At 37.1% G+C, this 13606-nt stretch overlaps 1 protein-coding gene across 1 annotated transcript; it reads left to right on the top strand.

Annotated features, from left to right (window-relative positions):
• Positions 1-1971: 1971 nt before the first annotated feature.
• TAGLN3 (transgelin 3) lies at positions 1972-12317 on the top strand. The gene is made up of 5 exons (XM_063305564.1): positions 1972-2302; positions 2627-2808; positions 3847-4021; positions 9905-10007; positions 11774-12317. Exons 2-5 carry the CDS (start codon positions 2629-2631, stop codon positions 11913-11915), a joined length of 600 nt encoding a protein of 199 aa, XP_063161634.1. The 5' UTR covers positions 1972-2302; positions 2627-2628; the 3' UTR covers positions 11916-12317.
• Positions 12318-13606: the final 1289 nt, after the last annotated feature.

The following is a 13606-nucleotide window of genomic DNA, read 5'->3' as shown; positions in this document are numbered from 1 at the left end:
TAAAGAATCCCTTAAACCATGTCCATACATACTGAATGCCATTTTGAATAAACCAGTACGATCACTTGGGTTCAATTTTTATTCACATATATTAAAACATAGGTTGAAAGACCGTGATCAGTATATGCATGTTCTTTTTAAAAAAAAACAACAAACACCTGTACATATCTATTGCATGTGGCCAGACAGAATAGATGCACAATATTTAGCTGATTCTAACAACCTTCCATCTGCAAATAGATAGCTTCTAGCTTCGACAGCTGTTATCATGGAAGCGATAAAGGAATTCAAAGGAAGAGCTATATACTAAAATCTTATTTCTGTTGTTGTTTCTAATTCTGATTATGAATCACTAAATATTGTTTCAATGTTTTCTATTCTAGAATAATAAAAGTCAAGCTATTTGACCTTATTCATTGGAAATTTTAATTCACAAAAATCACTTTTCTCAGGTACGATTTGTTTAATACCCACAGCATATTGCATACAGAGAGACATCCTCTAAGAGAAGTCGATTTCAGCCTTTACAAAATAAAAATAAATCAGTGCACAATACAGAAGGCTGACAGGAAAATGAGGTCACCTACTGAATTTTTCATGTATTCAAGCCCAGGAGAATCTGAGAATTATATAAAGCACTGAGCTCATTATTTGCATCAGAATTCAATAACAAGAAAAAAATAGTGTGGGAAGGAAGGTTGACTGTGCAAATGTCCAAAGCAGCATGATGGAATCTGCTCTTTTTTGTAGGAGGTACTGCAAAGAATTCACATTGAAATTAAAAGGTGTTCTGTGGTAAATATTTATTCAGATATAAGCTTCCTAATATTCAACTGTTTCTAGCTTTTCAGCCTTAATAGTTTGTGTTTAGTGTTTTAATAAGGATGGGTCCTGAAAATTTCAGCATTCTCATGTAGTTTCATTGATGCTGAACTATACCACTTGACTGCCTGCAAGTAATTGAATGCTGTGTTGTTCTTAATAAGCAAATGGACGATGGTATGGCTTTTTTCAGGACTGGCCCAAGAGACTTTACTGTCATGGATAGAACAGTAAATTATACCCTGGACAAATGAATGTTTCCCCTGTGCTGGAGGAAAAAGTCTTCAGATATGCAAAAACTAGCATAAAAAGTATTCTTTCTGTATGCTTGTTTTGTAAAAGGGATATTCAAAACAAATTTAATTCTGAAATCGTGCAGACCAAAACAATTTTCATATGTAGGCTACATCATCCCTGAAAAAAACATGAGCTTTTCCAAGAAAGTCTTGACTTAATGTCATGAAAGCAAAGGAGAACTGCAGCTATGAACCACATCGTCATGGCCCATCACAGTGACCTGTACACACAGCTTGCCTTACCATTAGGTAGAATAACAACCAACCTCAAAAAGTTAATATTTTTAGGAGTTTAACTTTCTTTCCAAATAAATACAATCAGTGTTAATAAAAGTGGTTAGACTCATTTGTTATATATCAACTGAGGCTTGCATGGTATAATTTACTGTTCTATCCAAGCAGCAAAGCCTCTTGGGCCAGTCCTGAAAAAAACCATACTATCATCCATTTGCTTATTAAGTACAGCTCAGCAAATAACAGCTCTGTTTTGGCATGGATTTGGAAAGTTATAATGCTTCAGAATTTGAAGCTGCCTGCTCTGCATTGCACGTCTGTTGGCTTGGGATGGGATGCTGAAGAATCTAGTTCTTTCCTGACCTATTCCTTATGAACGGAGTATTTATTTTCTCTTTTTCTGCATATCTTTTCACAACTATGGGATGCCACCCCACTCACCCTCCACATTTCTAGATTTTAGGTCATTACCGTAGGTGCAGGATTGTCTTTAGTTTAAATAAAATGCCATTGTTGTCTGTGATCCTGAAGAGTATTTTAAACAGCTATCTTCTTGGGCGCTATGACAACGGCTGCAGCATAAGAGCACTGCACAGAATAACAGTCTGACAGCAGCGGAAGTGTGCGCAGAGGAGCTGGTTGCAGCTGATTGAGCTGAATAGGTCTCCTTCTCTAGCTATGAGAGAATAGGAGTGCCTATTTAATAGCTCTTAGCAACGCCCCTGCTTTGACCCTACTCGACTGTGTGGAAAATCAAATCAATACAACCTTCTCCAAACCACAATGCTTCCACAGCAGCAGGACCAGGACCAGCAGAGCATCACAGCAGCCTTTGTCTCTTCTTAAATTTGATCCAGATTTCTTGCTTTGATGGTCTCTCCACATTTGGATTTAGTTCGTTGTTGAAAGATCTTCACGTGCCCCACTGAAAGGATCTTCTAAGTTGTCCTGTATGAAAGCTTTTTATACTTCTGCCTTTGGTGGTTTGCTGTTGTTATTTTTTTTAAAAAAACCTTTGAATTTGCTGACATTTGCAATATTAATTTGAAATGTCATTAGCAACTTCTAATTTTGATGGTAATGGAAATTTAAAATATGCACTGTAATAGTGAAAATTCTGACACTCTTGAGATCTTGAGCTTGTTTTGAAATAACACTTCTTAAAATTATTCACTCACCTTTTCTAAGATGTTCTGAAAAGACGTTTAATAACATATGCTCTGTAATTTGCAGCTTTTGAAAGTTAAAGTGTTTTTTTCCCTCTTCCTTCCTAGAAATGGCCAATAGAGGACCAAGCTATGGCTTAAGCCGAGAAGTCCAGGAAAAGATTGAACAGAAATATGATCTAGAACTGGAAAGTCGTTTGGTGGATTGGATTATTATACAATGTGGTGAAAATATAGAGCACCCCCCTCCTGGAAAACAACATTTTCAGAAATGGCTAATGGACGGAACAGTAAGTAATAATCTGATGTTACATCTATAAAAGTAGCATTGTTGTACAATATCATTTGTACCTACATTTCTACCATTTCAAAATTATATTGGCTAATCAATTAACTTTGGCACTGCATTCCTGACCTCATTATCTAGCATGTCCTATAGAATTAATAAGTAACAAGTAATGTTTCAGGGACTACAATGCATCTTTGATTTGTTTAAGATAAAGGCAATAATTATTTCCATCTGTAAACTGCCTTTCTCTAGAATCTAGAATAAAATAATTCAAACATTGAAGGTGATTGCTTATTGTGACCAGAAGACAATATGAAAAACACTGGATAGGGCTGTACAGAGATAGATGAAACAATGGTTATGTAATATGGGGAATATAAATTACAATTTTTTGACAGTTAACTACAGATCCTTTAAAACCCCACACATTTCAATAATAGTTTTATCTTCCTTAAAAATGGGTTAGTTTGTGTGTACTTGTTTATGAATGTGCTTATGCCACAATTCTGATCTGTTTTTACAAAAAATTAGCAATTCTAACTCTTTAAATGATAATTTATTCATTTACTGAAGGGACAGCACAAAGGTGCTTTCATTTACATGGAAGACTTGGCAAAATTATTGAATGTAGCAATGGTGTTTTTATCAGCTTACTACTTGATACTACTTACACTTGAGCTCAGGCTGTGTTTTGCTCTCCCATGTGACTGTCAATTGTTATATAATCTGAAGTGAATAATTTGATTTTGCCTGCTTGATTACATCCATGTATGTTTTATCCGTGCAAAGGAAAACTTTGCCAAGCATTTCTAATATATTTGGCTCAAATGCATCCATAATAAATGCTGTCAGTAACGTACACTTACATTGGTATTATGCATTTCATTTGAGGGACAGGGAACCAGGGGAACATTTCTAAGTGGCATTAGGATACCCATGTCATAAACAGAGTAATATATACATATGGTATTGCCTTTAGTTGGTGGAACTAATTGATTTTTGTCTCTTTCAATTCTGCTTTTAATGGTCAATCTCCCAGCTGCTCTGCAAGTTAATAAACAGTCTTCATCCCAAGGGAAAAGAACCTATTGCAAGGATCACAGAATCAAAGATGGCTTTCAAACAAATGGAACAAATTTCTCAGTTCTTGAAAGCTGCAGAAATCTATGGAGTACGAACAACAGATATCTTCCAGACAGTAGATTTATGGGAAGGTATATACTTATTTATATATAAGGGTGTTTTTTTAAAATGTAAAACTGTTTAGGCTGCTATTCATTATATATTTCTCTAAGGGGAAAATTCCCAAATGCCATTATCACTCTTTCCAATTTGCATTGCCTTTAATCACTCCTGTAATGCCTTCCTTATTTTCTCTGAGAGATTTATATTGATGCAGGACTTAATGTAATCTTTTGTACATTTATTTATTTATTTTATGTTTATCCCACCTTTATTATTTTTATAAATAACTCAGGGTGGCGAACATACCTCATACTCCTTCCTCCTCCTATTTTCCCTGCAACAGCGACCCTGTGAGGTGAGTTGAGTTGAGAGAGAGTTACTGGCCCAAGGTCACCCAGCCAGCTTTCATGCCTAAAGTGGGACTAGAACTCACAGACTCCTGGTTTCTAGCCCAGAACCTTAACCACCTATGTATATGCATGTGAAAGATACGTGTTTTACAGAAGCACATCAAAACTAAGAAAATAGTAGTTATATTACATTCCAGATATTTCGGCCAAGTCACACATTGTCATTTTTAAGGATGGGTGAAATATATTTAGTTTGCATTTAAATGTAAACATAAACCGATCTGCATTTCCTATATGTAGCTTGGGACACAGTTATTCATGGATATCAGTACTTTCTGAATTTTATGATGTAATTATTAACTTAAAAATTATGTATATATGGAAAACATGCACAGAAATTTAAAAAATGTGCGTATTAGGAAAAAGTCCACACATAATTAATTATATTAGGGGAAATTATTACCAAAGATAATATATTAAGAATGGTACATATAGAAAGAGTGTATTAGGGGAAATACACCTATGTGCTAAAATCATTGTGAAATTTGGTAGGGCATTCCCCAAAAAATCATGATGTGGACATTCATAGTATGGGATAGAGCCAAATTTAGATTGGAAAAATAAACCTGAGAAATTCACTCACCATTAGTAGTATATGAAATTACTGATTCCATAAACAATAACCATGAAAGAAGATTCTTGGCAGATGGGTCTGAAACCTGGTGATAATAATCTAGTCAGGAGAATAGTTTAGATTGAGTTCATGTTGGGGTGAGGCTTCAAATCTGTGTTCTGGCTATGAATGTATATGCACAGTCACCGCTTCACATTTTTCTCAGTAAAAAAAGTAAAGTAACTTCATTGCCCCTCTTTGTACTCTGATGTTATACTCTAGAATAAAGAATACATATTCTGTATATGTCTCTTAGTATCAGGAAAGACATGGTACATTTTAATGGAGGCTAAATACTAATATTCACTCTGATAGCATCCAATGTATAAATTCAGGCCTTCTTTCAACAGCTCTCTTCTAGCATTAGTAGAATCCATACCATTAGTCACATTGTCCCTGTAACTGATAAATACATTACAGGGACACATTAAGGAATACATATATGTTTCCTTATGTGTATCCTTGCAGTTGATCACCATGTCAGAAAGTGGGAAAAGACAAACAGTTTAGGAAAAAATCTACAAAAAGCAAAAGCAGCCATCTTGGCCATGAGAAAAAATAATCCAAAATCCATATTGAAGCAATACATTTATTAGACCAGCTGAAGGTTTGCATGAGAATTCATCAGGTAAGATGGTTGAAAATCCACCTTCCAGGGGCAGAGAGAGTAGGGAGGAAAAATATAACGGTACCAAATGGAAGTGCTTTTGTATGTCAGTATACATTCCAACTGTTCAGTCAATAATTTGATCTATAATGTCTCTACTTCTGTTTTTCTGGATCTATCTTACCTGTGGAGAAATTCTGGGAAGTTTGAAAATATGCTTGCTGTTTTGGAAATCTTCAGTTGATCTAACAAAATGTTCCCTTCACTGAAATTTACTTCATGAACAAAACATTTAATCCAAAACATTTAATAGTGAATTGCTCTGTGTCTCCTGTACAAGGCAACTTTATATATCTTCCAGGAAAGAAGCCAGTTTAAAATCTTTTCACACATGATATTTTTATCACATGGAAATAATCTCTTTATGAGTACTCTCATGGAAGTCATGTATATGAGTCAAAATAAATTCTTGCACTCCCCATATAAAACAATTGTCCATTCTTATTACAATTCTTCCTCCCCCCTCCCATTTCCTAGTCTTGTGCAGCAACTGTAAGAGTCCTGCTTTCTCTTTTGTATTTATTTTGTGCTTTAAATTAAATTATGAGCCTGCAGGCTTGCCTAACCCATTTACAGGGCCTTTTGTATCTAAAGAACATTTATAGATGTGAAATGATAATGATAGCCAGGAAGCAATGAAAGAACTCCTGCTAAAAGCCTGCCGGATGTGGCTACTGGCTCTGAGGAGAAAAGGACAAAGCAATCTTTGCTTTCTGATAGTAATCAAGTCTCAGATGTTTCCAAGAATGAGTCAGGCAGGAGGAGGGCCAGTATTTCCCATATTCAAATCTGTCAAGTAATATAGAGAGAAGATTCTGACCAAGAAGGATGATTTTTACAATTCAAACTGCATTCCTTTGAAGCTTGGAGCAGAAACTGGATGAAGCTATTGAAGCTTTCCCCATTCTGGTGATGTCCAGTTACTTGCAGCTGTATTCCCAGAACAGGAATTCTGGGAGCTGTACTGCCCACACAACTAGAGGGTACCAGGTTGGAGGTTTATGCCTAATGTGATCCTGGGTTACACTGAGATTAGCTACTTGGATAGCCATTTTCAGATCTCATAGTTTAGATCTGTATTATGCTGAGGTTTAGCTTAGGAACAGACAAACCCAAGCTCTAGTGACAATCTCAGCTAAGAAGCTAATATTTCTTTCTCTCAGACCAACTTTACTCACAGGGTTGTTGTGAAGGGAAAATGATTTTTTTTTTTACTATGAAATATAAGCACATTCCAAAAAAAAATACTAAAATACTAATACTACATAGTGAGCAAAAACTGGGGAAAATGTCCATCTGCTATCTTATGTCTTTTCAGGGATACAAAGAATGCATAACTGAATGTGAATGATAGGGATAAAAGCACAACAGTAGGCATCTCAATAATCTTTCATGCTCATTAGGACACTGAATTTGTCCCTATGTTGGGAAGCAGGATTTAGTACTCTGATTCTCCCACCAAATGCCTGAAAACGATTCTTAACTATCAGTTCTTAGGTCACAGATGACTTTTTGTGACTTACTAAAATATTTATGTGGATCAACATTCCCTAAAATTACTGAAGGCGTGTGTGTGGGGAAGTAGCATGCAAAATTGAATTATTATACTTGTTATACATTATTAATATTATTTATTACATTAAAAAACAATAAAACTTATAAAAAGAGATATTTAACTGAGGTAGTAGTAGTACATATAATTAACAAATTAAACATTTGACCAGAGTATTCAATAATCCTGAGGAAACATATCTGTATTATCTTTATTAATAGAACTTTAAAAGATGCCATATTTCATTAAAAAATAGGTCTGTGTATCCTTTAATACATCATATTTTGTGTGTTAATTTTTCAATAGATGTTATATGCATACTGCTAATTCCTCATTCACCTTACTTTGAAAGATTTTTATTTTAAGGCATTCCCACCAAAGATGTATTTTTAAACTGAAAGATAGCACAATATTGTACAATATTAAGAAGGTTTCATCTTCTGGTCTACAGCCCTGTTTAAGTAAGTTCTGATACTGAAGCTTTTGAGATTTCATTTCCCATGTTAGTATGAGACCTGCAGAGTAGATGTGAGGGTAGAGAAATATTTGTGACTCTCCATTTCCTTCCTCTAGTGCTAATTGTAAAAAACTGTTATTTAATTTTTTTAAAAAAATATTTCCCTTCCAATGCAAACTGGTCTAAATACTTGCCTTTTAAAACATTCCAATAACCTATGAACATGGCATAAGGCCAAAGACCTGTAGAATGTAGTTCATCCTTCTCACTTCCAGACTGCCTCCTAGCCAAACCTGCCACACTTCCGCTTAAGCCTTTTCATTGTTAGAGTCACATTACCTTAAAGAGCTGGCCAGGGAAGCGGACAGGAAATCAAGGTGGGGAATCTGACGTCAGTTTTCTTTCTCCAAAACTAGAATCCTTGTTCTGACTTTGACTTACAAGGGAAAGGTCTGAGATCTATGCTTCTGGAGTCAGCATCTTTCAATAGAGTAAAGCTCCTTTAAAAGTTAATGGGAACAAAAAGGGATAAAGATGGCTTCCAATTCCTCTCCTTGCCCTATGGATGTCATCACTGCATTTTTACTTATCCATTGTGGCCCTCAATGGCTAAAAATAATGATTTTCAAAAATGTGGCCCAAGTTCACTAAAAAGATGATATTCTCATGGAATTAAGAGATGTTCCTTATTACAATGAGCCAGGGTTCTATGACTCACAACCCCACTTTAATACTAACTTTTCTGTGGCCTTAGTCAATTTAATCACTCTGTCTTTGTTAAGTGAAGATAGTAAAATTAACTTACTTTATGAGGCTGCTGACAGATTAATGAACAGAATGAGGACTGCTCTGGAAACAGTGATGGGCAACTTTCAGAATAATGCAACTGCTGGGGTAGGCCATGAGAACTTACATCTTCAAGCTCTTCTCTGTATTTTCCATGTTGTCTTGTCACTTGGGGTTTGATAAAAGATGTGACTTTGTGAGAGTGGAGGGAGGTTTAACACATTAGAGTTCAATGTTTGGCTGCCAAGACCTGACATTAGTTTTACATGTCTAAAGCTTTCCTCAGACATTCTCTGAATGTAAGTTGTCAATGCAAAGAGTGGTAGTGGTGGGAATGAAAATGCTAACTCTCTTGTAGTCCATCACTGTTCATACTGCCTTCTATCTGTTGAGCAGTGTTTCTCAACCTTGGCAACTTTAAGATGTGTGGACTTCACCTCACAGAATTCCCCAGCCAGCTAAGGGGAATGACTTATCTGCAAAGGAATGCTTCCTGCATCTGTGAAGATGCTTTACACAATTTAAAACTCTGGAATTATGGAGGTTCTCCTCCAAAGTACTAGAGTTCCCCATCTGGACACATTCCAGGTGTGTGGACTTGCAGAACTCCCCAGCTAGCTAGCATGAGAAGCCCTGTTTGAAAAGGCTGTCAGGCACATGAGGCTGACAAGGAAGATTATAGAGTGAGGCAGAACCAGCACTCTTTGGTTCTTCCCCTTCCCCTCAACCGCACATATATTCATATTGGGGGGGGGGGGGGACTTGAAGAAGGTTTAAGAGAACTAGCGGGAGATTGAAAGTAAAATAAAGTGCCTGACATAAGACGTGGCAAGCTAGAAGGACCAAAAGCCTGAGGTATCTACAATAGTGGAAAGGCCAGTGAGTTAAAGGCTTGGGACCTTTCTGAGGCATACATGGAAAACACCCTGAACACGAGTGGGCTGTATTCCACCGCAACAACATGTTTTAGAGCCTATATGCAGCTTGTGCTGGTGAAATTTGCAGCAAACCATTAATTTATTTTTGAGTGGCATATTTTACTTCATTTGTTGGGGGTAGAAGAGAAGAAACCCTAAGTCCAGCCCCAAAAAGCTGCCTCCAAATTTGTTCCCCAGAAACATTTGCCAAATCTGATTAGAAGGTTATGTACTGTAGTTCACTGAAAAGTGTAGCACCCAATACAGGTTAAACTCATTGAGATCAAACATACGGCCAGGTTTCCCAAATCCCTAAATCTTGCAGCAGTTTGCAAGCTAAAGGAAGGAGGAATTCTGTTCAAGGATAATTCCCTTGTGTCCAGAATAAAGATAGAAAACATAATGTGGTAATAAAACCCCTGGGGATTTTGAGATTAACCAGGTGTCTATGTAGTACTGCTGAAGTACAGCCAAACTATTTAACAGTAACAAATGAATAACTCTTTTTAGGAAAAGACATGGCTGCCGTGCAAAGGACTTTAATGGCTTTGGGCAGTGAAGCTGTTACAAGGGATGACGGATGTTACAAAGGGGATCCGTCCTGGTTTCACAGGTAAGAATGTGTTCGGTTGTTTCCTGTTTTCTGAGATATAAGAAATGTGCGGTTTTAATGAAAAACAAATCCTAGACAGAAGAAAATGTATGTTTTAAAGCAAGACACATTAACTTCTGCCTGCTTCAGCTGTCAGTGAGAGAGCTAGTGACCTCTTTAGAATAGATGTTCAAAAATGTTCCATTTATAATAAACAAATTATGTTGGATCCAGGGACGGTCTACCCAGGAGCGCATGCAATCCTTCACTTACTGACCCAGGGCTACGAAAATGAGAAACTTATAACCCTACCATTTTCAGAAAGGAAATACACAAACCTTTAGTACAAATTCTAAATACCTAACACAGCTTTAAAAAAAAAAAGAGAGAGCAAAAACAGTGTTCCAAATCCTTCCCACAAACCTGTCCCAAATTTGTGATATTGCGCCAGGTATTTTGTCTCTTCCCTGACAGTGCAGATCTCAGCTCCTTGCTCTCCAAAATAACATTAGGTGCAGCCCTCAGCTATCCAAAGCTTGCCCACCCCTAGTATATAACTTGTGTATGAAGAAGTCTTCTCTGATTTGTGGAGCTATTGGATCAGGTGGTATCTTGCTTAAAGTATTTGAGTCATTCTTTCCAGCAATGGCTCAGATATCTGTAGCAACAATTGTCCAAGCAATAGCAGAAATATGAAACGTAATTTGCAATTTATTACTATCTGCTGAAACAGTTCTCAAACTATACTCCCTCAGAATTATGCTGTCCCTCATGATTGTTTTTAGATGAATATATATCTATGAAAGGTGCCCAGCAGTACTGAAGCAATTTTCCAAAGCTGGTATTTGATACATTTTGTAACATTAACCTTTGGAGAAACAGTGCTTAATCTTGCATACTCTTGCCTTAATAAAGCAGAACATCTACTTAAGTGTTTTTCTGGATGGTGGACAGATAACTTAAAACCTCAGCCACAAGGACAGTGGCTGACTGATCTGCTATTCGATAAAAATATTTTCTTTCTCCCCTCTCTATTTTTCAAGTACGGCTAATCCATTCACAGCAAAATACCAGGTTGATTTAGCTTTTTGATATTGAGGTAGTTGATTGAGAGTTCTACCCCAACACAGGAATGACTAGTATCTGTCTACCACAGATCCATATTTGATAATGATTTGGATTCTTTATTGTTTGGTAACTTTTGAATGAGGCCATGGCACCTGCTAGTTCCAAGAGGGAGCTGGATTAAGATTTTTTTAAATCATTTTTTTGGATGGGGGTGAACACTTTCCCTAAAACACCACCATGATAAATCCTAGTTTCAGCATGCAGGGTTGGCTGAGGAGGTTTCTATCCCCTTGGGTTTAATATTTTTAAAAAGAAAAGTAGTGCAAGGACTTTTTCACAGTCCTAACCAGTCCTGTTTTCACAGTGGGTAAATATTTTCAGGAAACAGAATGGAATTTTAGAAAGCCTTTATATATAAGGGATTCATACTTCAAGCTTATGACGTCTCAGAGATAATCCCAAGGTCTTTAGGACTTGTTGGCTTCCATTATATTAGGACAAAGATGACAACTACAGCTTCAGAAGGGGAAATTCAATGTTAGAAACCTTTTCTTGCCTTCCAACGGGCCATTGCAGCTCATCTTCTCAAAATCAGGGCAGTACTATCCTTATACTGTAATGTATATATGTATGTAGGATGAGGCAGTCAACCTGATAAATATTTGAGAATTTAAAACAGCAACAAACATGTCACTTTTAAAAAAGAATCATTTTCACAGGAAAGCACAGAAGAACCAGCGAGGATTTTCTGAAGAACAGCTTCGTCAAGGACAGAATGTCATCGGCCTTCAAATGGGAAGTAACAAGGGAGCATCCCAGTCAGGGATGACAGGATATGGGATGCCAAGACAGATCATATAGTTTAAACCACCTTTAAACTCTCACTTACCCACTTGATAGCATGGCCTGACTGGAAAACACATAGCTAGTTAATGTTCATGCTGAGATCTGCTTCTAAGTTTTTCTCTCTAAGATTATGTATATGTGTGTGTGCATATGTATACACACACACACATACAATCTTTCAACTTAAATTGTGGATCTGTGTGCTTGTTGCGTGTTAGTTCACACAGCACGCTGACACCATTCCATGTTCATTTTTGAACTATGCAAAGACTATTTTTCTGTATTTATTTGCAATTTGTTATTTTCTGTACCCTTGTGTTATTGAACTGCCTATAACATCTCAGTCCTTTTCTTCTCTACTCTATTCTATTCTATATCTTCTAAAAATAAAAATCAATTGGGATGAATATCTGAAAAGATTTAGGCTGGACATCTTTTTATGCAGCATCTCTACGTTCTGAAATAAATGTTCTAAAAGTAGAGTGAATATACTTTGCAATACTTTATAGAAAGAATTGAGTTTACTTTTATTCTGATCCTTATCAAGGATACATGCAGACATACATAGAGAGATACAGTCTTCAGCTGATTGAAAGTGATTGGGCAATAGGTGTCCCAAATCAGAATTATAACTGATAGTCAATAACATAACCTAAGAGGCAGGAAGATCCCCAATCCAAGAAGACAAATCATTCAGGAAAAAGGAGTAGTGCCAGAGGAAGAATTTGGACAATCAAACCAGGGGATTGGTGGGAAGTGTGGTGTTTGCCTGTTCCAGTCAGAATATGCCTGAACCCCCTGAAAGCCACAATCATTTCCATGTGGACAATGGTCTGACCTAGTATAAGGGTTTTTTAATATCCCTTTAAACTTTGATGATTTACACTTAACCCCTCTACCATATTTTCTTTTGAATACACTTACCAAATATTTCCCTTGATCAAGCCAAATTAAGTAATTTGTTGTTGTTGTTTATTCGTTTAGTCGCTTCCGACTCTTCGTGACTTCATGGACCAGCCCACGCCAGAGCTTCCTGTCGGTCGTCAACACCCCCAGCTCCCCCAGGGACGAGTCCGTCACCTCTAGAATATCATCCATCCACCTTGCCCTTGGTCGGCCCCTCTTCCTTTTGCCTTCCACTCTCCCTAGCATCAGCATCTTCTCCAGGGTGTCCTGTCTTCCCATTATGTGGCCAAAGTATTTCAGTTTTGCCTTTAATATCATTCCCTCAAGTGAGCAGTCTGGCTTTATTTCCTGGAGGATGGACTGGTTGGATCTTCTTGCAGTCCAAGGCACTCTCAGAATTTTCCTCCAACACCACAGTTCAAAAGCATCGATCTTCCTTCGCTCAGCCTTCCTTATGGTCCAGCTCTCGCAGCCATATGTTACTACAGGGAACACCATTGCTTTAACTATGCGGGCCTTTGTTGTCAGTGTGATGTCTCTGCTCTTAACTATTTTATCGAGATTTGTCATTGCTCTTCTTCCAAGGATTAAGCGTCTTCTGATTTCCTGACTGCAGTCAGCATCTGCAGTAATCTTTGCACCTAGGAATACAAAGTCTTTCACTGCTTCTACATTTTCTCCCTCTATTTGCCAGTTATCAATCAAGCTGGTTGCCATAATCTTGGTTTTTTTGAGGTTTAGCTGCAAACCAGCTTTTGCACTTTCTTCTTTCACCTTCATCATAAGGCTCCTCAGTTCCT

Source organism: Candoia aspera, chromosome 5 (assembly GCF_035149785.1).
Source record: "Candoia aspera isolate rCanAsp1 chromosome 5, rCanAsp1.hap2, whole genome shotgun sequence".
In the NCBI taxonomy this organism is placed as follows: Eukaryota; Metazoa; Chordata; class Lepidosauria; order Squamata; family Boidae; genus Candoia; species Candoia aspera.
This window is presented reverse-complemented; position numbering and strand designations above follow the sequence as displayed.

Excerpts from the sequence above, each read along its gene's own strand:
- TAGLN3 (XM_063305564.1), top strand. The coding sequence starts at position 2,629 with ATGGCCAATAGAGGACCAAGCTATGGCTTAAGCCGAGAAGTCCAGGAA. Across the intron at positions 2,809-3,846 it reads AATGGCTAATGGACGGAACA|CTGCTCTGCAAGTTAATAAA; the intron begins GTAAGTAATAAT and ends TCAATCTCCCAG. Across the intron at positions 4,022-9,904 it reads GACAGTAGATTTATGGGAAG|GAAAAGACATGGCTGCCGTG; the intron begins GTATATACTTAT and ends AACTCTTTTTAG.